Source organism: Panthera tigris, chromosome C2 (genome assembly GCF_018350195.1).
Source record: "Panthera tigris isolate Pti1 chromosome C2, P.tigris_Pti1_mat1.1, whole genome shotgun sequence".
Classification (NCBI taxonomy): domain Eukaryota; kingdom Metazoa; phylum Chordata; class Mammalia; order Carnivora; family Felidae; genus Panthera; species Panthera tigris.
Window position 1 is genome coordinate 68,877,764 of NC_056668.1, and position 27,999 is coordinate 68,905,762.

At 41.3% G+C, this 27,999-nt stretch overlaps 1 protein-coding gene across 2 annotated transcripts; it reads right to left on the reverse strand.

The window, feature by feature from the left end:
* On the reverse strand, positions 1 to 27,755 carry ROPN1 (rhophilin associated tail protein 1). 2 transcript variants are annotated; one of them, XM_007098293.3, is made up of 6 exons: positions 27,580 to 27,755; positions 11,960 to 12,087; positions 8,174 to 8,291; positions 6,711 to 6,872; positions 699 to 874; positions 1 to 209 (listed from the first exon to the last, which is right to left on the reverse strand). In XM_007098293.3, the coding sequence occupies exons 2-6, from the start codon at positions 12,073 to 12,075 to the stop codon at positions 143 to 145; spliced, it is 639 nt and encodes a 212-aa protein (XP_007098355.1). In that variant the 5' UTR covers positions 12,076 to 12,087; positions 27,580 to 27,755; the 3' UTR covers positions 1 to 142. The 2 variants fall into 2 exon arrangements, with proteins under 2 accessions (XP_007098355.1, XP_007098353.1); XM_007098291.3 differs by having other exon boundaries at positions 27,537 to 27,755.
* Positions 27,756 to 27,999: the final 244 nt, after the last annotated feature.

Below are 27,999 nucleotides of genomic sequence, written 5' to 3' on the forward strand. Positions count from 1 at the left end.
TTTCTGGTTTCGCATGTTTGCCTAATTGTTTATTAGTGTGTACCAGTTGTACAAGAAAATTGACATTGGATGGCACGTGGGATTCAGTCATTCTGAAGCTCAATCATCTCTGTATCTTCCTTTAAAATTGCCAAAACTGCTTTTACTCCAGCCGAACCCTGGGGTTTTGGGTAAAGTCGTTGACCTTGATTAAACCATCAGGACCAATTCTGTTTGGGAAAAATATATATCTGGGGTTAGTTCATTTAACAATCAATCTTAAGAAAGACAATATATTAACTCTCTCACTCCAAGTGAAATCTGCTGTGGCTTCTGCCCTTATCACCCTCTTTTTCTCTGACCTCTTGGCCCCCTGCTCCTCCTCCTCCTCCACTCCTACCCTACTCGTCAAATCTGAGTGTGAGCCAGAATCATCTGGGGGGCTTGCTAAGACACAGATGCCTGGGCCCTGCCCCTGAGTTTGTGACTGGGTATTTTAGGCAACAGCCTGAGAAGTAGCATTTCCAACCCCTCACCAGAATCACTGTCCTATGCCATTCTTTTTGCCCTTTCCCCTTTGCTTTTGGGTCCTTATTTCTTGTTCTTCACAACATTTCTCTGTTCCCAGGGCAGTATAATGTAGTAACTTCCCTATATCTTGGCCTGCTATGTTTGTTTTATTCGTAGTCTTTCCCCTTCAATGTGTAACAGTTACTTACACTTCCTGTTCAATGTAGTTCAGCATTCGGCTGACGTGTGAGGCAGAGATCTCCCCATCCACTTCGGCAATATATGTGTACAGAAACTGGAACGTGCTAAATGGGATCCGGGGAGGTCCACAGTCATGGTCAGATGATAACACTTCGCACACTATCTTGAGAGTTTTGGCAATGGTCTATAAAGCCATAAGATAAAATGAGAAAAAAAGTCACTATTCCAAATTAAATTCCTAAGATGAGTTTAGAAGCCAGAAAGAAAACAAAAATATTGCTCTCATAAAATGAAATCAGAATGATGTAATACTCTGGAAAGCTTAAATATTTTTTACCCCCAAATGTCATTTAATTCGATCTAAAAAATATTGATATCCTGGGTGTCTTTCTTTTTTTCCTTTCCTTTCTTTGTTGGAGGGATACTCTCGAGGGACTAAGTTTATGAACTGCTCAATACTTTACGATATTTATTACTTTAATCAGAATAACCTCACAATTTTTATATTATAAAAAATTAAAATTATTCTTATTGCTCTCCAATCTTACCTCTAAAGAGCTGAGGTAATTAGTCTAGTTTATATGCTCCAGCAGTCTGTGGAACAATGCCACAGTAGGGGCAAGGAGGGAGGAGAAGGTGAGTCCCTGGGAAGATAGGAGTCCCGGATACAGGAAAAGTGACACTGAACATTAAAACCACATCTTCCAAAACACGTAGATCCATCTAATCAGAACACCTAGTATTTTTTTTTTTTTACATTTATTTATTTTTGAGAGACAGAGACAGCGTGAGCAGGGGAGGTGGAGAGAGAGAGGGAGACACAGAATTAGAAGCAGGCTCCAGGCTCCAAGCTGTCAGCACAGAGCCCGATGCGGGGCTCGAACCACGAACTCTGAGATCATGACCTGAGCCAAAGTCGGATGCTCAACCGACTGAGCCACCTAGGCGCCCCAGAACACCTAGTATTTTATTTTATTTATTTTTTATTTTTTGAGAAAGAGTGAGAGAGAGTGTGCATGCATGCAAGCAGGGTAGAGATAGAAGGAGAGGAAGGGAGAGAATCCCAAGCAGGCTCTACACTCTGCATGATGCCTGACACAGGGCTCGATCCCACAACCCTGGGATCATGACCTGCGCCATAATCAAGAGTCGAGCACTTAACTGACTGAGCCACCCAGGTGCCCCAAAACACCTAGTATTTTATATGACATAACATTCACCTTGTTGCTGGGGAAAAATTAAGTAGATGATGGATTCCAGAGGGTTTATGGTACAGAAGCAAACACTGCTTACAATGAAACTTGACCATTTAAAAGATCATGTTCAGAACTGAGGTTTTACCTGTGTCTTTAAATAAACCTACTGTTTATATAAATTTCACAAGTGAAAAAGTGAAATTATGGGATAAAGGAAAGAAGTGATTCGAAGAAAGGATTGTTTAGTTCTGAATTAGCAAAGATAGGTCAGCATATATGTCTTGATGGTTTACCAAAACAGATGATGTGCAGATTAGCCTTAAACACCTTCCAGGGATCAGTGAAAAATGAGTCTGGAGTGGTGAACTGGGTGTGCCTGGGTGAAAGAAAAGGCAGCTGCACTATCTCCCCAAAGGCTGGCCAGCACAGTTCTTTCTTTGCAATTGCTATTAGCTGTTCTGTTCCCTTCCTCCCCCTGAATATAATGGAAGTCTCAATAATGGTTCTTTAACTGGTGTGTGTTACCCAAGGGTGTAAATGGGTATGTCAGGAGGTATATGGGGATGCTGAGTAAACTTGGCCATCTTCCTAACAGTGACAAGTGATTTAAACATTTTTTGCATTAACTATTAATTTTAATTGATTTAATATTTACATTTTGTTTCTCTGCATTTACAAACATTGCCATTTTATGAAACAGAAGCATCAATGCACATGAATTTTAAAATGATAAGCCACATTATGTCAAAGAAATTTTGGTTTGCAGTAGGCCATTTTCATTGACTCTCCCCTGCCCTCGGGAGTCCTCACCTGGAAATCCTGTGAAGTGCTGTATGTGGCAGAGGGCCAGGCACTTCCAGAAAGGAGGGTGAGAGGCAGGCAGACAAAAGGCTGGGTAAGAGGCTGTCAGGGAGAGGGAGGGACATGTACGTGACAGGACGTCAAAGGGGTTTGGGGACTCTATGATCTCCATTCAGGGCTCATCCTCTCTGCTTCTCTTTAAATAAATAAAATAAAAAAAGAATCCCCTACTGCCTTTGTTCTGCAGACTCATCCAGGTGGGGGTGCTGTTAAGGGCTGAACTGTGTTCATCCAAAATTCATGTATTGAAGCCCTAACCCCAGGACCTCAGAATGTGACTATATTTGGAGATGGGGCCTTTAAAGAGGTAATTAAGTTAAAATTAAGTCATCAGAGTGGGCCCTAACCCAATAGGACTGCTGTCCTTATAAGAAGAGGAGATTAGGACATAGAGACACCAGATATATGCATACCCAGAGGGACAGCCATATGAAGAAACAGGGAGACAAGGGCTATTTACAAGCCAAGGGGAGTGGCCTCAGACACCTTGATCTCAGACTTCCAGCCTCCAGGACTGTGAGACAATAAATTCCTGGTGTTTAAGCCGCCCAGTCTGTGGTACTTCGTTCTGGCAGCTTCTACAAGCTAATGCAGGTGCTTTCTACTCTAAATAGTATCTTTTGCTGATCACTCAAACACAAACCTTTAAGCTCTATTGTCTTCATAAGATTTTAAAATATTTTAAAAGATTTAATACATGGATGAATGGGTAAAGAATTCTCTGGACAAGAGCTTTTTGGAAAACTTAAATAAATCTAACATAAACAGGGATCTGCCTTCTGTTGCATAAGATTTTTTTGGTCATGTGGGGCTCTACTTCATAAAGAGAGCCTTTATAAGCATCTTCTGAGACTCATTTTCAAACCCAGAGGTGAAAGGCTCAGAAAGTGAATCATTTGCTAACAAAATATGTCCTTCCTTCCAGTGAACACAATTACATGATCTTCCTTTTCTATAACCAGTCTCAGTGGAACAGGAGGTAATATATGCTAGTCTAACGGAAGGAGTGCTGAGAGAGAAGAGGAATATAAGTCTGCGTGCCACAGTCTTTTGAATCATGAGTGTAGAGCCAGAGAGCTCAAGAAAGTACCTGCTATCTAAAATTCCTGCCAGTAGACTGTATGGAGGGAAGTGGTTTTTCTAAATGGCACCAAGATCATGGCTGGCTGGTGAATTGGCAAAGGAAGGAGGAAATTCCTGGGCTTGCCTCTAAGGATTTATGACTTAACTAGAATGCAAAGCCTCCACCAGACTGATGGCTCCTACCTCCACTTTTAAGTTCCTAGCAATAGTCCAGCATGAAAAAAATGGGTAAAATGGGCCTATTCCTGGATTCACAGAGCACCTTTTATTTACAGATTAGCCCTTTAGGCTGACTTCACCTCTAGGTGTTCTATGATCTTGGGATGAGGAGGGGCACAGATACCTCAGGACCTCTCAGTATTGGAGGAGCCCACTGTTATCCAAAGCCAGGCCTGAGGGTATCTCAGTGGAAGCAGAGAAGGGGGAATAGAATCACAGAATGTTAAAGATGAAAGAACTTCATGGAACATCTAATTCAATCTCCTCATTTTAGAAGGAGGTAGAAAGATACAATTCCCCTCATGGTTTCCCCTCCCCAGCTTGGAGGCAGACATATCAAAGTAAACCTAAGCAGCTGTGCTGTGAGCTAAGCAGAGGGAGGAATGGAATTTAGCTTTCCATAGTTACTCTTGGTTTCTGTGAGGTATGTGGACAAGGAAAGGACTCACACACTTCACCAAGGGATGTGGGAATCCCTTTCTTTGGTGGCTTTGCAGTCCTGAAGCCACTCTCCCTATTATGCACTTTGCTGCCATCTTGAAGAGTGGGATGGTGTGAAGAAATCTGAGAGGCTGGGTCTTTACCTCAAAGCTGTTTCAGTTACTGCATCAGACTAAAATTCCTGGACTAGATCGAATCTACTTATTTTCTTACTCAACCCTTTGTGGGTAGGGTAGACCAGGAAAATCAGAATTAACTACAGACAGGGGTTCCCAGGTGGCTCAGTCGGTTAAGCGGCCAACTCTTGGTTTTGGCTCAAGTCATGATCCCTCAGTTCATGAGATCCAGTCCCGAATTGGGCTCTACAGTGACAGTATGGGGCCTGCTTGGGTTTCTCTCTCTGCCTCTCCCCCCTCTCTGTCTCTCTCTCTCAAAATAAATAAACATTGAAAAAATAACGAACTACAGATAAAATACAGTATGTTCCCCTCTCCTCACCCCAAACACTTCTGCAAGTAGTATGAATACATTTGTGACCCTATGAGAATTTAATAAAATGTGTCAATTTTTAATTTTCCCTTCTGGATTTCCCCCAATCTTTGGGGCTATTTCCACAGAAGTGTGATAGTGATGACAGGCAAAACATCTACTCTGGCTGCATTTTCCTCTCCTCTTCGGAGGAGAGCAATTTATTCATTATATAATGTTATTATTAGGACAATGAGACAAAAAACCATGAATGAATGGCCTCTCCTCACCTTGTCTCTGAAGAAATGGTTATAATGATGGGGCACCTAGGTTGCTCAGTCGGTTAAGTGTCCAACTTCAGGTCGTGATCTCACAGTCTGTGGGTTTGAGCCCAAGGTCAGGCTCTGTGCTGACAGCTCAGAGCCTGGAGCCTGCTTCAGATTCTCTGTCTCCCTCTCTCTCTACTCCTCCCCCACTCACACTCTGTCTCTCAGTCTCTCTCAAAAATACACATTAAAAAAAATTATAAAAAAGAAATGATTGTAATGAAAGTTGCAGGGGAAACCCATAGGAAAAGTTGAACTATGTAGTATTTCTCGTAACTTTTGTCAGAAACAAAAATGTCAGATACATATCCCAAGCATATTCAAGAACAAAGAATAAGATGGTGTTTAGATTTGTTGACTGATTCAAACTACCTCTGTGTACCATTTGCTTTTGGTGGAGGCAATGATTTTCTCATTAACTTCCAAACTTGCATGTATTCCAGGGATTTTTAAAAAACCATGTTTCTGATTCATTTTATTTATTTTTATTATTTTTTTTTAACATTTATTCGTTTTTGAGAGACAGAGATAGAGTGCAAATGGGGGAGGAGCAGAGAAAAAGGGAGACACAGAATCTGAAGCAGGCTCCAGGCTCTGAGCTGTCAGCACAGAGCCTGATGCAGGGCTGGAACACATGAACCACGAGATCATGACCTGAGCCAAAGTCAGACGCTTAACCGAGTGAGCCACCGAGGTGCCCCCAGATTCATTTTCATTTAAGCTATTATAACAGTGTTTAACAAGAGTGAGTCCACATCTGATACCTAAATATATATATATATATATATATATATATATATATATATATGAACTGTGTGCAGTATCTTTTTCTTTAAAACAGAAATATTCCATTTCCAATTGTAAATCAAGTCAAATTTGGAAAAGGCATGAATTTGTATGAGCATCCTGCATCCATGATGATGTCAAGACTATAAGTCTGGAAATAGCCTCATATCTCCTTTCCTGCTCTCTCATCTCTGATTTTTATATACAGTTAAGCTTATCAGATAGTAGTTTCTATAAGGCTGTACATCTTTTTAAAAGTCTCTATTGGTATATCTTCTAGGTATCTGAAACCCAAGTATAAGCAAATCTACAGCTGGCTCTTGGTTATCTTTAGGAATATGGGTGGAGTGGTGACAGAAATAAATCTGAGTGCAATGTCTGAAATTCACAAATAATCCAAAATCCACATTCTAGTAACCTCTCCCCAGGGTCTGATGACAGTTTTCCCCTCTCTCCTCCTTCCCCCTGCTTCTGGCTGATGAGCAGAGGAAAGACCTAACTCAGAGAGGAGGAGAAGTAGACAAAAGAGGTATGCTCATCCTCAGCCCAGGAGACTGACCCTGTGTGCAGAACCACTGCTCTTGCAGGCTCAGACAGAGCTTTTCCCGTAAGGAACAAAAAAGCAGTAAAGCTCACTTACAACTCCAAGAGAACTGCAAGCAAGGGCTAAAAACTTCAGCCACTCAATCTCCTCCGTGAAGCGGCCCACGTTCATCACACTGTTAAACAGATCTGTTGGGAGACTCAGCACCTTCCATATCTGGGCCAGCTCATCTACATGGATGATCAGTCTGCCAGCAACCTGCAGGCCAGGGCATGGACACAAGACAGAGAGTGAGGGACAGGATGAGAGGATGCCCGAGGGACAATGCACAGCAAAGCCCATGTTCTCCCAGCACACAGCAAAGGGTTTGGTAGGGGGTGGTGGTCAGGGGAGGACCCTGGCAGTTCTCTTTGTAGGGTAGAGAAACATTCAGTGGAGTGGAAAGCATGCTGAGGTATAATTCAATCATTTTAACTCTAGATGTGAAAATCATAGGGAAATAATACACTTATTACATTTTTGTTTTTTTCTGATGCTTTTATTGTCTGCCATTTCATCCCTAGTTTGTCCCTAGTTTGGCAGATAGGATAGCCTGAAAATGAAACACCAAGGGGCAGAAGACTTGTCTGAGACCACTGATCAGTGAGGAAATAAAAACTAGATATTAAGTCTCTTGCTCCTAGGGTCTATGGACATCTTTGCACTAGACTTCCCATGCAACCCTCACACTTTCCCAAGAATATTATGGGGTCTGTGGTCTGGATGCCTAATATTACTTGGTCCCAGGCATGTCAGATCTCTGTCACATCTGTTGCATAAGGTGCTTGATGGTTAAGAGGAGGAAGGGAACAAATGGCCAGTTGTTGGCCAATGATGTAAGAAGGCTACAGATGCCCCAACAAAGTACTACTGCACCTTCCCTGCCCCTCTCACTCTAGTGAAATGCTAAGCCTCTGGGAGCAAGGCAGTTGGCTGTCAATCCTGAATCACCGCAATCATCTCTGTCCTGGATTTTAAAGTGGAGTTTGGTGGTGCTAAACATTATTGCCTGAGAACTGGCCAAGCTGCAGCTTTGTTCAAGTCAGACCTTCCTCATCCACTCACTGGGAAGTTCCCAGAATTATGTGGCTGTGAAGAGAGCCAGGATTTTCTCCAAAAGCTAGGTTATGTCTGCACCTGAGATAACTGGGGAACTAAATCACGCTCCTCTCCAAACTGTGACCGGCATCATATTATGATCTTGATGAGTAAGGCAGACATTGTCAAGGGACTCTGGATCTGCACTCCTCTGGGGTGAAGGGATTAGTATTTAACTGAGCCCCTGGACATTCTGCCAGCTTCAGGGAAACCTGGGATGACTCCACTGATAACTCAGCTTACGGTCTATTTCATTATCATTCTTATTTCCCCAAGAGAAGATTCACTTCCAAGGCATCTTTAGTGAATTTCATGATACTGAGTGGCCAGCTGACTGGACAGAGGATGGTGAGCTTTTGTTTTTACCCACCTGGACTCAGCATTGCCCATCCTCCCCCTTGATGCTGGGGTGCAGCCCTTACCCGAGAATGCAGGATCTTTAGCAGCTCAGGTGTAAGCTCTGCCCAGTTAGACAAAGCCACTCGCTCAGACCGCTCTCTCACTGGAGGAATCTCTCCACGAGACATAGCCCCAAAATAACTACAAGAAAAAAAGTTAGGTGGGTGGGGAGAACATCCTATATGCCAGTGGCCTCTGGCTGCTTTGAGAATCCCCTTCCCCTTTTCTTGAGGGGAGGGGATGGAGAAAGAGCATTTGTTAGGAGCTTCTATAATGCCAGACACTTTGTTTCATTACATCAATGTACAGGGAAAGCCTGAATATGTTACTTTCCCCTCAAGGTATAAAGAACACTTAGGGAGTAAAAAGATTTGCTTCTCTCTAAGGATGAGGAATGATCAATAAAAATTTTGGTATGGAATTCCCTGAAGCATCTTGAGCCTGGGTTTTTTCCCCAGTCACCCCTCCTAAGTGTTTTACATACACGTGTGTGCACGCACACACATATACATACACACACACACATATATAATAGGAGATATATATGTGTTCTATATAATAGATATGCATATAATATATATGTAATATAATATATAACAGTAATTTGTTTCTCTCTCCTATCATATACATTACACATACTACATATAAGTATATATGATATGTATATACACATATGCACATATACATACATATGTACATAGACTATACGTATTATACACATTATTTATATATGTATATATAACACCACACACACACACACACACACACACATATATATATAATAGAGAGGAAAAGGTCACTGTTATTTTAAATCCACCTCTCTCTTTTATGGAGGAAGAATCCCAGTTACCTAGAGGACTGTCTTTCAAACATAAAATCTTTATTTTCAGAAAAATGGCTATTGACATACTAAAAGGTGATATTAGGTAGGGTGTAGGGATATGGCTCTCAGAAAAAAGCTGGAAGAGCACTAAAGTGACCTGTATAAGAAAGAGGAGGAGAGGAAGCCTCTCTAGGGGTGATCCAGGAAAGGTCTCCAGCTGGAGGTGGTGAGGCTTGGGCTTAAAGGAGGAAGGGAGAGAAGGTTGGCAGGGCACTAAGGGAGGCTCAGGTGAGAAGACAAGCCACAGAGGGTCAAGACCACCTTATGTGGGGTGTGTGAAGTAAAACTGTTCTCTACCTTCCCTCAAAATTTTTCATAAAAACTTGCCTGCTCATAGATGTTTTGTGGCGTGGACTTTGTTTTGATGCAAGGTGAAAAAAATGCTGAGTCCTGTTTCAAAACTGGCTTCAGATAAAAAGGGCTGCCTGCAGCAGGCATGGACATAAGCAGTTGACACACGGGTCACCAATGCTGTCGGGAAGGGACTGTCTCCTTCAAAAGCCTTGTTAGTAATTATCCCTGGATCACATGCCTCTGCCTCTCTCTGGTTTAGTTTTCATGAATAAATATTTTCACTATTTTTTCCCCAAATCCGGGTAGTATAAAAAGAATGCAGAGGGAATTTTGTAGAAGCCCATTTTAGGGTCAAGCCATACAATGATGGGAATGAAACACTGCCTGTCCCTATGCCACAGACCAATGCAGAGCTAAAGCTACAAGGCCTAAAACAATACCTTCCAGGTACCCCTCAGACGTCAACAGCAGAGAGGGCAGAAGAAATACTGTCTGGACGCCTTTTACAGTGTGCAGTGTTGGGGTACACGTGGGTTCAGACTGACAACAGGAGTGGACTAGAGAAACTTGGGTGGCATAAATGGGAGAGACAGAAACATGGCACCTCATTTGACAGAAGTGACTGTGCAGATAGAGAGTGAGACTCAGCAGCAGTGTCTTTGGACTTTCTGGCCAAGTTATTTAGAGAATGTGGAAATGAGGCTGTACTCCCGGATTTAGTACCCTGTGGGTCATTTAGCTTCTTTTGCAACCAACAGTTGCAGGGTTATTCGCATCTATGACCAATTCGTGTGGTCACACATACCATGAGACAAGTTTATGTCCTGCTGATGTCCAGGAGATGATTTCTTCACTGAGAGCACGTATGTAGGGAGATGCTTGCTTGTGATGAATTAAGCACAAAATTAAGACATATTTTGTCTTGGAAATACTTTATGGGGTTCCTAAAGTGCCATGGGCTTGTAAGTCACATAAAACCATCTGATAAGTGCTTTTCAGGTCTGAATAGATGGAGAGTGCTCTCAGGTCACGCTCTCCTTTTTCACTGCAGTTAAACTACAAACTGATTCTTCACGGATACTTAAAAAATTTATAGCACACGATACAAAATGGGAGCAAGCTGGCTACAACAGTGGAATGTTTTCTCCCATAAATGTCAGGGACAATCGCAAGAAATGTCATTTTCCTTGTTACAAAGCAGCAGCATAATAAAATGGGGCTTTAAACTATTGTATTGTATAAAACAAAGTCTGTCTGAGTATGCCAAAAGAAATTAGTCTTCTGATGCCAAAGTTCAGTCTGAGAGAGAATATATGAAATTTAGAATGGAAAACTAAACAGTGTTCGTTACTAGCAAAGCAACCCCATTATGTTCCCTTTTACGAGCACCACTGGCTTATTTTCCTTCCATCTGTGAAAGCTTCATCCTGACCCAAACCCGGAGCGGGAGCGGGAGTGCACCGACTCAGAGACTGAGGCTCCACTCAGATAACACTGTGCGCCTTCTCGAGGTGCCCACATCTTCCCACCTGCTCAGTACGCCTCATGCTGAAGACTTTCTCCCTTCCCCCAGCCGACCGGCGAGGCTCCACAAGCCTCTCCGACTCCCCTTTTCCCCCTGAAACGCTGCTGAGGAGGTCAGCATTAAGCAGTAAAACTAGCCTGAAAATGGTCCAGGAGGTCTGGTAAGCTCCCACCCCCTGCCTCAAGCCCCAGATCCCCAGTTTCGAGAGGGCATGTCTGTCTAAGAAGCAATTCCATAGCTGAGAGGCTTTCTGCGCAAAGCTGTTGCAATCCGGGCCAGCGGCTGGCTACCGCGGCGTGAGCTCCTTCCACCCAGCAGCCTCCGGGGGTCGCTCCCGAAAACGGGCCCTGAGCTAGAGGCATGGTGTTTTCAGCCAGGCCCGCGCTCCTCCGGCCCTCGGCACCCCGTTTCGCCTCCTTGCTCCTCAGTGCAGCGTGCACTGGGTGGACATCTTCACGTTGAGGGAACAAATTAGCTCCGAGAAACACTAAAGAAAATAACGATTTCCCCGAAGACAAGGTACAGAATGTCTGGCTGGGGCAAGAACGGGGCTGAACGGCCGCAGAGGAACGGGTCTCAAGAAAGCGCAACCGCAGAGGTGGACCAGCGTGGACTGAGCGCGCGCTGCCCGGCCTGCGGCCACGTCGCCTTGCTCCCCGAGGCGCGTTGCTGCTCTCTAGTGGTGAGACCAGAGACCCGGCCCTGGTTTAGACCAGGGACTGACTGCAGGCGCGGCTGCTGCGGGGCTCCAGGCGCCTGTGTCCTCTGGGACGGGGGAGGGGTGCAGGGACCGCCCTGGGAAGTGTGCCGCCGAGCTGTGGGACTCTACTCCTGCTGATCGCCCCAGGACACTTGGCCGAGTGCTTTGGCGGCCTGTCGCTCAGTCTGGGTCGCTTAGGGGAGGGCAACCCACCCCGGCCCGGTGTGTTTTCTTGCGGTGTGGATTTTAAAGCATCAAAGCAATTCGAGAGCTGAACATCACAAAGATTATGCTAATCAGTCCTGATTCCCAGTCTGCAGTCCTGACACCCTCCTCAGTTTTCCGGACGACCACCCCTCCTCCACCTCCAATGGGAACCTGGGGCTGAGGTGAGAAGGAGTACGTACTCAGCCGCCCACTGGATGAGATCCTGTGGCTGGGTCCGAATGGCGGCTTTGGTGAATTGCTTCAGCAATTCCGGCAGCTCCGGGGGGATGCATATTTGCTTATCTGTCTGAGGCATTGATTGGTTGACCTAATGGCAGGGGAAAGATAAATAAATTAATTGAGAATCTTTGAATCATAAAATGACAGGAATCCTGGACCAGAGGTCACCCAGCTTCTGTTTGATATTCTCCATCCTGGGGAGTTCATTACCCCACAAGGTATATACATTCCATTGTTACACAACTCCAAAGTTAGAAAATGGGCTACTAACCGCTGCTTTGTGTTCTTGTAAATAATTACGTCCTCTACTTAAAAACCGCACAATTCGTCTTCATTTAAAAAGTAAAGGTCAGCAAGAAGTAAGCAAAAATATCCCCTAATGATGTCACCCCAAAATATTGGACATCTTCCAGAATGTTTTCAATATAAATACATGTATGTTTGTATAAATAAAAATGGGGTCGTGCACAACAGCATATCATGAACATCTTCCACGTCACACACATACAACTCTTATGGCAGGATAAGTTGTAGCAAAATTTACTCTGTGAATATTATTTGATACTAGGCTATTTCCAAATAAAAATAATCATTAAACAGCTCTCTGGTGAACATCTCTCCCTACATCTGCATGTATTTATCTTTTCTAATTGTAAAAGACAAAACTTGTACATTTCATTCAAAAAGTTCCAGGACAAATTGAAACAAAACATAAAAATCCATAGATGGTACACAAACAGCAGATTAAAAGATTTTGTCTGCTGTTAGCAGAGAAAAAGAGACAAGATAATCCAAAAAGTCCCACATTGGGTGCCTGGCTGGCTCAGTTGGAGGAACTTGCAACTCATGATCTCAGGGCGGTGAGTTTGAGCCCCACGTTGGGTGTAAAGATTACTTACATAAATAAACCTTTAAAAAGAAAAAGCAAAACAAAGCCCCCCGCCCCTTCAAAACACATACATGTTGGACAAATCCCAGAAAACACACCTTTCAGATTGCCTTGCTGACATGGAAGAAAGCAAGGGATATCCTCAAGTGCCAAATAAAATGAGTAAAGCAGAAACCAAACTGGTAAGCAAATGAAGAAGGTAAGATGCAAATGTAGATGCCCAAAACTTGAAACTCTCAGACAAATGACCAGGCAAGTTGCAAACAAATCAGGTCTTAGGCCCACAAAAAGTGAACAACTGAACCAAAGGACTATCTTACGCCCACCCCACAAACCTGATACCCTCCCATGTTCACACACCCTCAACATAAACGGTGGAAATAGTCTGCCGGCTGGCAGGGGGCGGGAAACACTGAAATGTGTCTCCATTGTTGCTTCTTGTTGGGGGCAAGCTAGTCTCCCACCAGTTTGTTGCCACAAACTAGGTCTTAGTGTAATAGGTCAACTTATAAGATAGCAGAAAGCTTATTGTATGTAAGTTCGGCTTAACCTCACCTTTCATGAATAATTGAGATAAAAGCTTTTGTAGTTCCCTATTAGGGTTATTGGAAATTACTAACCACCCTATCTGGCTTCTGTAACTTAACCGGCTTGCTAAATAGATAACTTAGGTTGCAAAACGCTCCCCCACCCCTTCTACCAAGATCTGGCCTAGGCAAGACCAACATGTAAAAAGTCACGAACTCACTGCCCCACGGTATCTTAGGTGTCTAACTATGATTGGTCATTTTAAACCCTCTTAAGACAAAGAACTTTAAATTGATAGGTTCCCGCCAAAACTAATGTCTGTGTGTCACAATATAATTGGTTACCATGAAATGTTGTAAATTGTAATTGGTTAGCTAAATAATGACGTATTCTGACTTGCTAAAATCCATATAAGCTCACTGCTACCTTTGTTCAGGGCCATTCTCTGCACTTTTCTCCTTAAGATCAGGAGATCAGGTGTGGCCCGGCTGTGAATAAAATCTTGCCTCACTTCTATTCGGCGTCTGGTGGTTTTTTTCGACAGCGCCCTGTTTCATTAGTTGTAGATTTATACCTCCGACCCTGTTGGGAAGTCCCAAGACAAGAAACTAAAGTGGCCTCAGGTTGGTAGTACTCCATTATCATTCACTGTATGTTCTTTTATTTGGAAGAGTAGAAAGATTTGATTAATTTTAGACTTTGTAAAAACTCAAGTATGCATAGCAACATTTCAAGAGTAATTACTATGAAAATAATATAAACACCAAACTAGTAGAAAGGAGAAAAGGAATTAAAAACAATAGCAACAATGGGGCGCCTGGGTGGCTTAGTAGGTTGAGCTTCAGACTTTGGCTCAGGTCATGACCTCACAGTTTGTGAGTTCCAGCCCCGCATCAGGCTCTGCACTGACAGTTCAGAGCCTGGAGCCTGCTTCGGATTCTGTGTCTCCCTCGCTCTCTGCCCCTCCCCCACTTGTACTCTGTCTCTGTCTGTCTCTCTCTCGAGAATAAACATTAAAAAAAATTAAAAAAAAAAACAAAACAGGGGCGCCTGGGTGGCGCAGTCGGTTAAGCGTCCGACTTCGGCCAGGTCACGATCTCACGGTCCGTGGGTTCGAGCCCCGCGTCGGGCTCTGGGCTGATGGCTCGGAGCCTGGAGCCTGTTTCCAATTCTGTGTCTCCCTCTCTCTCTGTGCCTCCCCCGTTCATGCTCTGTCTCTCTCTGTCCCAAAAATAAAATAAATGTTGAAAAAAACAAAAAAACAAAAAAACAAAACAATAGCAACAAAACAACTTGATCAACCCACAAGAAGCCGAGAAAGGAGTAGGGAAAGCATAGGAAAAATGGGTAAACAACATGATAGAAAAGAACCCATATACAGTATATCCATAATCAAAACAAAAAGAAATGGCCTTAAGTGTGGCCATTAAAATTATCAGACCAGATTTTTCAAAAATCCAAATTTGGGCACATCTGAAAAGACGTAAGGACACAAAACAACTGAAGGTGAGAGGCTACATGGATAAATAGGCAAATAAAACCAAAAGAAATGTTCATACCAGACAGGAAACTTAAAGGCAAAATGCATTATTAGGAACAAGGAGGGTCAGCTCATAATGATAAAAGCTTCAATTCATTGAGAAGATGGCACAGTTCTCAGTGAGTATGCTACAGATACCATCAGGGGTGAATGCTGGATGGAAAGGAAATCTGTTGTTTAGGGTTACATATATATGTCATAATATTACAACAAATAGCAAGGGATGACAAACACAGATTCCAACTTTGAGTTTCCTCTTTTGGGGAGGGAGAGAAGGTCGTCAGGGAGATGCAACAGAGATACCAACACCATTAGTGATAGTCTATATTTTAAATTGGATGGTGGCTGCATAGATGTTTGTTTCATTAGCTTTAATCCTATATTTATGTCATGCATTTTATTTTATATGTATGAAATATTTCATAATTTAAAAGTTACCATTACATTTGTTTCTGATAACTTTTCAATCCATTTTATCTAGGAAAGGGCAGTGCCTTATTTTCTCATATTGTCTGAATATATGTATAAAATTGTGGTTAAGCACACATGACAAAATTTACCACTGTAACCATTTTTGAGTGTATGGTTCAGAGGCATGAAATGCATTCACACTGTTGTGCAACCATCACCACCATCCATCTCCAGGATTTTTTCATCTTCCAAAACTTAAAACTCCGTACCCATTATACAATAATTCTCCATTTCCCTCTCCCCTTAACACCTGGCAACCACCATTCTGCTTTCTTTATTTATGAATTTGACTACCCTAGGTACTTCATATAAGTAGAATCACACAACATTTGTTCTTTTGTATTTGGCTTGTTTCACTTAGCATAATGTCCTCAAGTTTCATCCATGTTGTAGAGTGTTAATATTCCATTGTGCGTGTGTGTGTGTGTGTGTGTGTGTTCAACCTGTTGTTGAACATTTGGGTTGTTTTTGTCTTTTGGCTATTGTGAGTAATGCTGTGATGAACTAAGTATACAAACACCTGTTCAAGTCCCTGCTTTTAATTCTTTTGGTATATACCCAGAAGTGGGGTCGCTGGATCAGATGGAAATTCAATTTTTGGTTTTCTCAGGAAGTGCCATACTGTTCCTTCAAAGAGGCTGTACTTTTGCCTATTTGTATTTATTTTGACAGGATATTTTAGGTGTGCAATTGTTTGATTTCTATTCTAAAGATTAAAATGGCATCATGTAAATGAAAAGATGGTCGAACCCTAATTAACCAGGCTTCCATGATAACAGTAAGAATGACAGCCCTTGGTCATTCCAGAGTAAATTTAAGCAAAGCCTTTACCCCATTGCTTCTTCTAAGAATATTCCGAGATCTCTCTCCATTTTTGGCCAATCTCTAGTGAGTTCTCCATATCTACAGTCTTTTCGGAATGCTTACTCCTTTTATAACCTCTTGCAATTCTTTCTGCTCTCACCACCCCATTTTTCCCTTAAAAGTCATCAATTATACCTATTAACTTCTGGTCTATGCCAGATACTATGTTAAGTATTCTGTATACATATTCTCACTTAATCCTCAAAATATCCCTATGAGGTAGATTATATTATCACCATTCCACAGGTGATGAAACTAAGGAGAAATAAAACTTTTGAAAGGACATGTAGCTCTTAAGAGACAGAAGCAGGATTTGAACACACACAGTCTGATGTGGGAGATGCCTGTTAAACATGACTGTCCTTTCCTTCTTGAGGTTTTCTCTTCCTTTGATGGCGTATACCATTCTTGTCTTTCTATTTTCGTCAGCACTCCTCCTCTGTCACCATAACTTTTTTTCCTCCTTCCTGGTGACAGACAAGTTTTCAATCTTCCCAAAACTCAGTCTTCAGCACCCTGAGCTCCTGTCTTTCTGTCCTTCTTGGAGAACTCACATCCTCTCATGACTCCATCTACCACAAAATGGCATTGATTATACTTGTCTGTCCATCCCTGACCTCACTTCCTACTATCTCCAGGACACATCTCTACTAAAAGTCACTCTCCATCTCCCAACTAAGTCCCATTCCTAAATTTGTTTCTGAACATCATGCCACTATTTTCTCAGTCATTTGACCTCCAAGCCCTGGGGAGAAGCTTCATCAACCCACAAGAAGGCAAGAATGGAATGAAGAAAGCATAGGAAAAATGGATAAAGGATAAACGACATGATAGCAAAGAATCCATATACAGTATATCCGTAATCACAATAAAAAGAAATGGTCTTAAGTGTAGCCATTAAAATACAGAAATTATCAGACCAGATTTTTCAAAAATCTCTCACTAAATCCCATTGATGCTTCCTCTGAAATATGTCTCCAAATCTTCCCTTGCTCTCTATTTCTACTCCTTTTATTCTGGTTCAGCCCCTCACCACCTGCTGTGCACTTCCTAACTGGCATCCCTGTCTCAGGTCATTCTCTGGTCTAGTCTGTGTGTCCAGCATGTCCACATCTATATTCTACACTGCTGTTAATAGGTCAGAGAGCCCTGCTCACAAAATGGCAATCATATCCTGACTTTCAAGGTTCTCTATGATTTATACACAATTTTAAACTAGAATTTTTCTACTAATGTTTACCAACACAAATTTCCAACACGTAGTCTACTCTGGCATATTTCCAAGAGATTATATATCTGAAGGTTAGCACTTGTTCATCCATTGTTAGTAGAACTCTATCTTGCTTTTCTATTTTCCTCAGTATTTTGCTAATTCTGGCTGGCTTACTTGAAGTGCTCTCTTTTTTTCCATCTATTCAAACTCTACACACCCCTAAGGTTCATCTTGCGTCCTACTATGCCATAGGCCTTCCTAGAAAACTTGAGAATCATCAGATAGTATTGTAATACACATTTTACCATTTCACCCCATTCTATCTTTTACAGATCTCTATAGCTGAGTTTTCCACAAGTGGCCAAAGCAGAATGGGCTACAGGTGTCCCCAGGAGAGATCGATGGTTGTAAACTTTTTATAGTGATACAAAATTTACAACCATTTTACAACCATTCACCTACTTATAACGGTTGAAATTATATGTGGATACTGTTTGGCTCAGTCAGTAAACTTCCATATTCCAGTAATTATTGTTTTTGTGCTTAAGGTTTTATGTGCAGCACCTGCCAGAGGAGATGATTGTATAGGGTTTTCCACTTTAACCATCATGTTAGAACCATCTCCATAAGTCTGATAAACATTGCTTAATTGTAATGTATTTGTTATTAGTGATAATCGTTTGTGCATATGTTTCAAATACTTAGGTCTTCCTTTGATTTAATTTGCTCTTATTTTTCACATTTTTTTCCCCAACAAAGAAGGTACATATGCCTCATCATTATCATCATCACTTATTCATTTTTTGAAATTTTGACTTGATTTGTATAGTTATTTATTCTTGGCTTTTGATGTAAAATATTCAAAATCTGATAATGAAATTTTATAATGACATTTGTTATAGAAATAAAAAACAATATTTATAAAAACAAATAATAATGGAAAATAATTTGTTTAGTTGAGGGGTTTGAACCTTTTTAATATCTTACAAAAAATAGTTTTCAAACTATTTTAACTCCATTTGATTATAAGTAATCGTTTATATTTTTAGAAATCTAACACTCTGATTATTAAATAATAGTATTTTCAAAATTCCCACTTTACTTATCAAATGCTCAGTTTTAAAAAATTTTGTGATTTATTTAAAAATACTTATAAGAAAATGGACCTTATTTTCTTTGCAAATTGATTTGTTATGGTCAAAAGACTTGTAGTCGCCTTAATACTTGAAATATATTTTTTATTTTCCTACCATAAAGTAAAATTTAAAATTAAATATTAATCATTTTTATTTATACCTATTACTATTTTTTTTTTTTATTTTAGAGAGAGAGAGCATGAGCAGGGGAGAGGGGCAGAGGAAGAGAGAGAGACTCTTAAGCTGGCTCCACACCCAGGGCAGAGCCCAACACGGGGCTGGATTCCACGACCCTGGGATCATGACCTGAGCCAAAATCAAGAGTGTGATGCGCAACTGACTGAGCAACTCAGGAGCCCCTGATATCTATTATTTTTAGTGTTATTTAAAATTTAGATTTGTTTTACCCTGATCATTTTTTGTCTATCTAAGTATCTTATTTTCATGGAAAAGTTATCAAATGAAGAAAATGGTGCCAGACAAATTATGCCAGGGACTTAGCAGAAAATACATTATCCAGACAATATCTTAAGAGACCAATTCTTAAAGTCTCTGGTCTCAGGATCCCTTAAAAGTTACTGAGGACCCCAAAGAGCTTTTGTTAATATGGGTTTTATCTATCAATATTTATCATTTTAGAAATTAAAACAAAAAATTTAAATATTAGTTTTAAAATAAAAATAAACCCTTTACATATCAACGTAAGTAACATTTTAATGAAAAATAACTATACCTTCCACAAACAAAAAACCCCATAGTGAGAAGAGTGGCATTGTTTTACATTTTTTGCAAATCTCTTCATGTCTGGCTTAATGGACGATAGCCAGATTCTCATATCTGCTTTGTACTCGATCTGTTATAGTATCACACATCATGTAGCTTCTGAAAAACACTGTACGCTCTTAAGAAAAAGAGTGAAGAAAGCATATCGTGTATTAATATAATTACAAAAAGTTTTAATTTCATGGACTCCTACTCCCCAAAGTCTCAAGGCTCCTCTGAAGTCCCTGAAATCACACTTTGAAAACCACTATTTTTAGGAAACTTTACAACAGTATTTACAATAGTAGTTTACATCAGATTGGATCCAAGATGCTAAATAAAAGGTCCCATAATTAAGAAATAAAGCCAACATGTCTCTCACAGTTGTAGAATTACTCATTTTACCAACCTGCCTGGGAAATGACCACATGTTTGGGATCAAATGAAGCCAAGGAAAGATATAAATGCTATTCTGGAATAATACTATTAGAAGATTCATTGATGACATTCTGTACAAGACTAATGAATCAAAGCATTTCCTTGCAGAGTGGTGAATCTGCAGTTGTTAAGTAACTGCATTCAGTTAATAGCACTAGTTAGAATCCCTGGAGAGGAATGCTTGGAAAAGTATTGTTTTGCCAAAAAGTACCAAAACTACTCAGGGCGATGTACATGGAGTAGTAACTAAGTACTTTAAAACAAATCAGATGTTCTAGATTATGCAAGCACAGCCGTTCCTATACCGGTGGGAAATCTGTGATGACAGGAAGGTGGGCAGGCTTTACACTCTATCTGCTCTCCATGTTCTCCGTGCCTGTAATGCAAGTAAGACATTATTTTGTTCACAATGAGCTCTTGTCTATACTTCCCCTGTAAATGTGAATTCCACATTAAAGTATGTTACTAATAAAATCCAAGCCATTCTGGTTCCGTCTGTTTTCAGCTTATGTGAAGAAACTGCTGTTTCCTACCAAGGTAACTATCAAAGGAAAAGCTTTTTCTCTGGAGATTAGGAGCTAAAAGAAAAATTGGAAAAAAAAAAAAAAGTCAATGATCTTTGCTGCAGAGTTGTTGAAGAGAGATTATTGCCTTTAGAAAACTGGCCTGCTTGACATTTTTGAGCACCAGAATGAATTTAATCAAAATCTCAAGGAGTGTCTGAAAATAAGTATACTAACAATCCTTGCAGATTGAAAGGAAATGTGAAGTTACATGATACTGATACTCTAGCTTCAATCCTAAAGAGACTAGCAGCAAAACATCTGTTAAGTGTCACATTATTTGGAAATAAATGATATGAAAAAGTTCAAGTGCATTAGAAATCTATTCATGTTATCATGAGAATTTCAATGAAAAAAAGAAAGAAGGTAAACGATCCAGGTTCTGGTTAAGAGTGAGAAAGGAGTTTCTGTCAACTGCAGAAAAATCAATAAATACCCTTCTACTATTTGCTAAAAGCCATATGTGAAGCAAACTTTTCCACTGATGTTAACTGTAAGAATTCAAAGAAAACATCATTAAAAGATTTTTGTCAGGAACCTCATGTATTCATTTCAACACAAAACTTGATATAAAGCAAACTCATGATAAGAAAACAAACTTGACTTCTCTTTATAAAGTTTTCAAATGTTTATTTGGGAGTTTTATTCAAATTAAACAGTTATATCTTTACTGTTACTTTGTATTTTACTTTTTATTATAGTTATGTAATAAAAAATGCACTGAATTTTTGTATAAGCTCCATAAAAACCTCCCAGTACCCTCCAGTTTACCTCAGTGTGTGCCTTCCATTTATTTCTTTGTGTGCTGTCACTTGAAAAAGGTTGAGGAAGTGCAAGCACTTCTGTAGAAAAACTTTTAAGTTTTCTTTCAATGTTTAAGTTTCAATGTTCTAAGATTATGTGTTACAGAAGAAATTCTGGTAACTATTGCGATTGATTTCTAGTAAAACCTGAGATTTCTATAACTTAAAAAGAATGTCCATTAGAAAACAAACTGTAAAAATAGTGGTTGTTAAAGGAAAAATTCGCTCCTAGTTTAAATTACTCACCTAGAGTATTAGAAGCCAGCAAGAAAGTTTGGGACAAATTAGCAAAGTGGATAGATTTCTTTTGATTGCAGGGAAATAGAATTCACAGAATATTCCATGGGCCAAAGACACCTGGGACTTTCTAAAGAAAACAGGAGCCAAGGGAAGAAAGTAGGAACATCTGGCTAATCACTGGCAGAACCTCCCTTACTGAGGAAGCATTCTAAGGCAGTGTAACCTTACACTAGTTTTATAAATAGGAGCTGGGATTCCCTCATGAGAATTGACGTTGCTTGCTGGGTTGTTAGAGGAGGGGTCTTTAAGATTTCCGACACTTATAAAACACCATAGCACGAACAAATTTTAAGATGGCCATGTGATTCTAAGATTGAGATCAGCTGAGTGCATTTGAAAGAACAGAAAAGTTCTAATCTATTACTAATCTATTCTTATTTTATAAAGCAGTAACAGCATGATAATCTTTACAATATCAGTGAGTGCATTACACTCCAACCATGCCTCACTTCTACTCTGGAACTGCTTCACTCCTGCTTCCACCTTGCTTGATTTGTGCGTTCTCCATCACTATAATTCTATTTTTTGTTTAATTTCCAGTGGACGACTTTCCCCTCAAGGCTGCATCCCACCCAACTATTACTGTCCCTACTCTCAGTACATGAAGTCATTACCTACCTGAGTGAGATGTCAGAATGAATTCACACAGCCATCCTTTGCCTACCTCAGTGTATCTAAACACATTTTCATGCTTCTTTGCATACCCAGTACTTTTTAAATTATATACCAGACATGTAAAAACTAAAGTTTCTAGTCTGTTGTGCCACTGGTGTTTGACTAACAAAAGCCTTATCAGTTTCACTTTCCCCCCAGGATAGTCTCTCTGCAAAGGGTCAAGCACAATCCTCAGTCCACAGCCAGAGTTGGCAAATAGCTCCAGGGGAAAAAATGGCTTGTGATCTTCAGCTCACCTTGGAAGGGCTCCACACTCTCCTGGAATTTTAATCAATCTAGTCCTCATTGCTTCTAAAGCCCTCTGCTGTCTTTACAATGTTTTCAAAACTATTTTCTCTAGATTTTTTAAAGTTGTCACAGTTGGAATCTTGAGCTGCTGCACCCTCCTGTATTCTAGCTGGAGGTCAGGCTGATTTTTGTGGCTGCAACCAGAGCTCTACCCCAATGCTTCCCAAATCTCCAGTTGTAGACTCTCAACCACGCTGCAGTCCTATCTACCAGCTACCCTTTCCTATCAGTTCCTCTTTCCCATAAAAGCACCTGAAACTTACTTTCTCAGTTGCCTTGTCTATCATGGCCATTTTAAAAAAATGTTTATTTTTGAGAGAGAAAGAGGGAGAGAACTAGTGGGGGAGGGGCAGAGAGGCAGGGGACAACAGAGAATCCGAAGGAGGCTTGTGCTGTCAGTGCAGAGCCTTACATGGGGCTCTAACTCAGGAACCATGAGATCATGACCTAAGCTGAAGTCAGACGCTTAACCAACTAAATCACCCAGGTGCCCCCATTATGGCCATTTTTGATTTATCCTCCTTCTCTTTCATTCCCTACTTCAGTCCCTGATGAGTTTTAGAAAACTGTCAAGAAAACAAAAAGGAGCACCTTTAAAAAAAAGGAAGGAGTTCAATTTGACTTACACTATTTTCCGTTTACAGATGAGAGAACTGATGTACAAAAAGGTGGAGTGCATTGGCGCAAGGTAACAGTTTTATATTGGAGCTGAAGCAAGAATCTGGGGCTACGTCACTGCTCTTTCCATACTATACTCCCTCCCTCTCTCTAAATAATGCACTTACACATTATGGATTTTCTCTAGGACAAACCTGGTCTCAAATATTATGTACTGCTGTCCCCCTAAATCACTGAAATATCCAAGATATTCCCATTTGTATCATGAAAAGTACATTTTTAGAACGTTGAAGTGGAACAAAAATTATTTGTCAGAGTATGTCCTAATTTTTTTGTCCTGGTGATATGGTAATTGTCTAACTACATTACACCCAGTTGCAAAGAATGAAAGGATGCCCAGCATAAGAAGGGCCTAAGAGCAGTCATTGTTCATTCATGATCTCATTTAATCTTTACAACACCCTATTTGTAGGTAATTTCTAATATTATAATCATTTTCCCAATGGCAGGAAACTCAGGCTTAGTTTTCCCACATAAAATGTCTTAACCACTCATCACATCACTCTCAAAAATCTTTAGTGGATCTTCATTTCTTTTCTTGTCAAAATGATGCCATGTCTGACTTCCAAGTTCTCCACAATTCAACTTATTCATATTAATTAGCTTTGCCTCTCCAACTTTATTTCACAGAAATCTGAATCTTTTTCCATCCTGGGCTTGATCCATGGTCAAGCCAATTTAGCATTTGGATGCCAACAGCAATATTGCTAAGAGCTGTCCTACCCGACCTTGTCCATTTTTTTGAGCAGTAGTTTTTGGCTTTGTTATCAGCAAATTTATCAAAATTGCTTATATATCATGCTAATACCATCTCTTGGAAGTTATGAGTTCCACATATTTATCATTTAACAGGTGAACAGGTATGTCTTTTGATTTATCTTAAACTAGCCATGCTAATATTTTAAATCCCTCAGGTTCATATCACGGTCCGCAAGCCCAGGACACCCTTTACAGACTGCTACATTAACTGTGCTCTCTAAAGTTGCATGACACGTCTTCTAATTTGGGGATCGGTGTACAAAACTGGGGTCACTTTAACACCATCTGTCATAAGTTTATCAGCCTTCATTTTTTCAGAATGAAGTTGTCAGAATACCCCCAACATCACGTTCATACTTTTCCTTGTCTTCCCTACCTCCCATTTCATTATAGCATTACTATGATTTAGAAACTCAAAATATGTGACAGCTCTGAGGGAATGCACCGCAGTTTTCCATATAAGATAGGGATCTATTTTTTTTCTGTTTCTTTTGTTATTCATGATGATGTTCAACATTGCACTTGTCTTTTCCAACAGAAAAACACTGTCCTTCACAGCAGGGTGAGGTATAACACCCATAGAGCAGAGAAAGCTCTAGTGAAGAGGCATTCTCGGCTATTAGACAGGAGACAAGGATTCTTGTCCTAGGCCTGTATTTGACTGATTATGTGATCCTGAGCTAATAATCCAATGAAACTTTATGGATCAGGACTAGTGCTGAATACTGCGATACAGAAATAAATGAGTCATACACCCTGCCCTCAGAGAGCTCATGGGCAGTAGAAGAGATTGTTAGGAAAATAAGTGACTAAAATAGGGTATGATAAGTGTTAAAAAGTCTGCACTAGATATAGGAAAACAGAATCTTCTAGGTAAGACATCTAACATTTACAGGTAGGAGAAAGTCATCAGAAAATTCTTCCCAAAGAGTAATGGCATTTGAACAGAGACTTCGGAAGCCTGGTTTGTTCATTGTTGTGTTGTCAATTCCCACGATAGTGCCAGGTATAGAGTAGATACTCAGTAAGCACCTATTTACTGATAAGAGCAAGGAAGGATTTTTTTTTTTTTAATGGCTAGGACTCCTTAGACAAAGGTATGGAAGTATCAGAGAATGTAGTGAATTAAGGGAACTGTGAGTAATTATGGAGGATTAGGGTGGGCAGAGGTGGAGTGGTTGCGTCTAGGCCTGGAACTATAGACCAAGTACAGAATATAAAAGGCCTGGTAAGCTTTGCTAAGGCTTTAGAACTTTATCTTGAAGGCAATAGAGAGACACTAGAGGATTTAAGCACTAGGGTCACACAATCAGATTTGGGTGTTAGTTTGGTATGCCTGTTACCAATTTATTGCCTCTCAGCTCCAAATTCACCCTCCATTGCTTCTCAGCAAAAACTGAACCGGGTTCTTTAAATATTTTTCCTTTGTTATCTGCCGTGTCAAACTCTGCTGGTAGAGTTTGACACTGGAGGGATACTGGAGGAAGAAAGTGTTTCTCTTGCAGTTTCCATATGCTCCACTTGCTAGGCATCAGGAGCATGAAGTTTCTCCAGTGATGCAATCCTGTAGTGCACAGCTTCTCCAGCCTCTGGTTCCTACAGGATGTGATCTCATGCATGTCTGACTGCCACAATGCATGGCAGCTAGCAGGGCCCAATGCCTAGCAGCTTCCCCTGGCACCTCTCTTCGGAAGCTTTGTAGTAGAGTGCTCCCACTAAGTTTGGGCAGAGAACAATATTCACCCATGGTCATATTCTTTTCGTAAATGACTTCTTCAGTGTCCTAGACTGTGGATTTTTGCCTGTCTGGCACCTCATCAATTTTTCTACCATTCAGTGAGTTGTGGCCACACTCTCTTTGACAAGCTCTTGGGAGGTCAGCTCTTTCTTGGGCAATCTATCTCGAGGGTAGCGGTTGCTCCTTATATTTGTGATTACTGTATACTTCAGATCTCTCCTTACATCTTAACTAGCCAATCTTCCATTAGTCCAATCCCATTATAGCTAAAAACTCTTAATGTTGAACGCTGTTAAATTTGTATATGATTTCTTACTCTTTCTTGGACTCTGAAACACATATTGAAGGATCAACAGCTGTGTAGATGGGCTGAAGGAAGTGGAGTGAAGCTCCAGGCAGGGAGGTTGGTTAAAAGAATATGGTGGCACATTTAGCAACAACTCTTGAGAGCATCATTGCCTTTTAGCAGTTACAATGGGGAGGGATAAGAGAGGCAGAAGTTAAGGACTTGGGAACCAGTGTAGGAGGAGGAGGAGAGAAGAGTATAGGGTGACCCCACTTTTCAAGTGTGCGTGACTGGGTAGATGGTAGTAGAAATGGAGGACACTGAAGGAGGGGCAGGTCAAATTCTCCTTCCATGTTTCATTTGACTCTCAGGAGTTCCATGTACTTTTGAGCCACAGAGACTTAGAATCATAGTCTCCTCAGGTTGAAGAGGCACCAAAGCCCAACTTTTCTGCCTTTGAGCAATAGAGACCATTTGTTCACATCAGATAAGTGAGGAAAGGTCCATTCTATCTTAATGTTCCATGATTCTAACATTCTACAAAGTTCTTTTCCACTCCTAAAGCTCTCAGTATGGTAGACCTTACTCAATTATTTATTCCAGGCCCCACAACTCTAAAATTCAATGGGTTTCCTTTTTTTCTGAAGCATACATGCCACCCAGTGTGCAATGGCAGGTCAACACATATGTGCTGGGTGCTGAAGAATATAGGACTTATCAAACGTGGAATATAGATTTGTTTCTGGAATTGCTCATTTGGTTTTATTGGTGTGGGCTAAGTAGAGCTTCAATTCTATTAACGAAAGGCCACAGTTACATGAATGAAAGGCTCCAGACACCAGAATCTCAGAGGCAGTTTCTACAAACAGCTCTTGGAAACAAGGACCAGGCAATCGTATACACTAGTCAGGGCTTGGAATAGAAGGTAGTGGGTTTGGGACACATGGTTCCCCTTGCTTGGAATTAACTCCCCACTTTTTCACAGGTTCTTAGATCTCAGGTCAGTTCCATTACACCTTCTCAGAGCACCACTTACCTGCCTCTCTCCTGGGCAGCACTCGTCTCAGCTCTAATTACATTATTTGTGCGATTTTTAATGAACATCTGCCACCCCCATTAGACTATATACTTGAAGGTAGGGACAGTTTCTGCTCACTATAGGAATAGCCTAGCCTAGAATATAGTCACTGATCAATAGACATTAGGAAAATGAATGATTGATAGCAGTTTTTTATAGTGCTACTCATGTCCACTAATCCTCATGACAATCCCCCCACAGGTAGGGAAAAAAAAAAAAAAAGTGGTTTGGCTAGTCAGTAGGGGTCTCTGATCCTAGATTCCGTTCGGTTTTCAAATCACCATCGTCTGTGTAAGAAATCATAAAATAGTAGCCCTGGGTACAAAATATACACATAGCTTGGGTACAGAGCAGTAATCTCCCAAGATCATATTCTCTTAAAGATCACAGCCCCCTCCTCTTGCTCGGTGAACAAGGAGGGATTCAGAATCCAGGTGAGCCCAAGGGCAGGACTCTTCCCTCAGACCCGCACAGCCCTCGGGGCGCTTGGGGCGCTTCCCTCCCTCTTCTTCCCCTAGGGGTTGCTACCTGAGGCTAGTTCTCAAACGGGCTGTCGGGGACGAGGCCTCACCTCGCACCTGGCCTCAGGCGGAAGGAGATGTGAGGACAGATGGAGGCCCACACACCCTGGGCGGGGGCTGGGGAAAGCCGCAGAACTTGGGCGGGGAAAGGCGGTACCAGCTTTGGCCTCAAGGGACAGGAGAGGTGGGGCGGGACCAGGCTTTGTTAGCGCTTCGCCTTCCCCTGGCAACCCCGACGCAGCGCTGCGTTGCCTGGCAACCACGGGGGGGGGAGGGGCCCTGGCGTGACGTCACAGAGCTGACCTCCCGCCGCCCTCCCGCCTCCCTCCCTCCTCCCTCCGGCGGCGCCCCGCCCCCGCGCCCGCCACCATCCAGCAGTCTGGGTGGCGGAAGTTCAGAACCTGCAGGGCCTGGAGAGTTGAGAACTGCTTAGGGTTAGCTTGTGGTAGGAGGACCAGATGGCTTGGCCG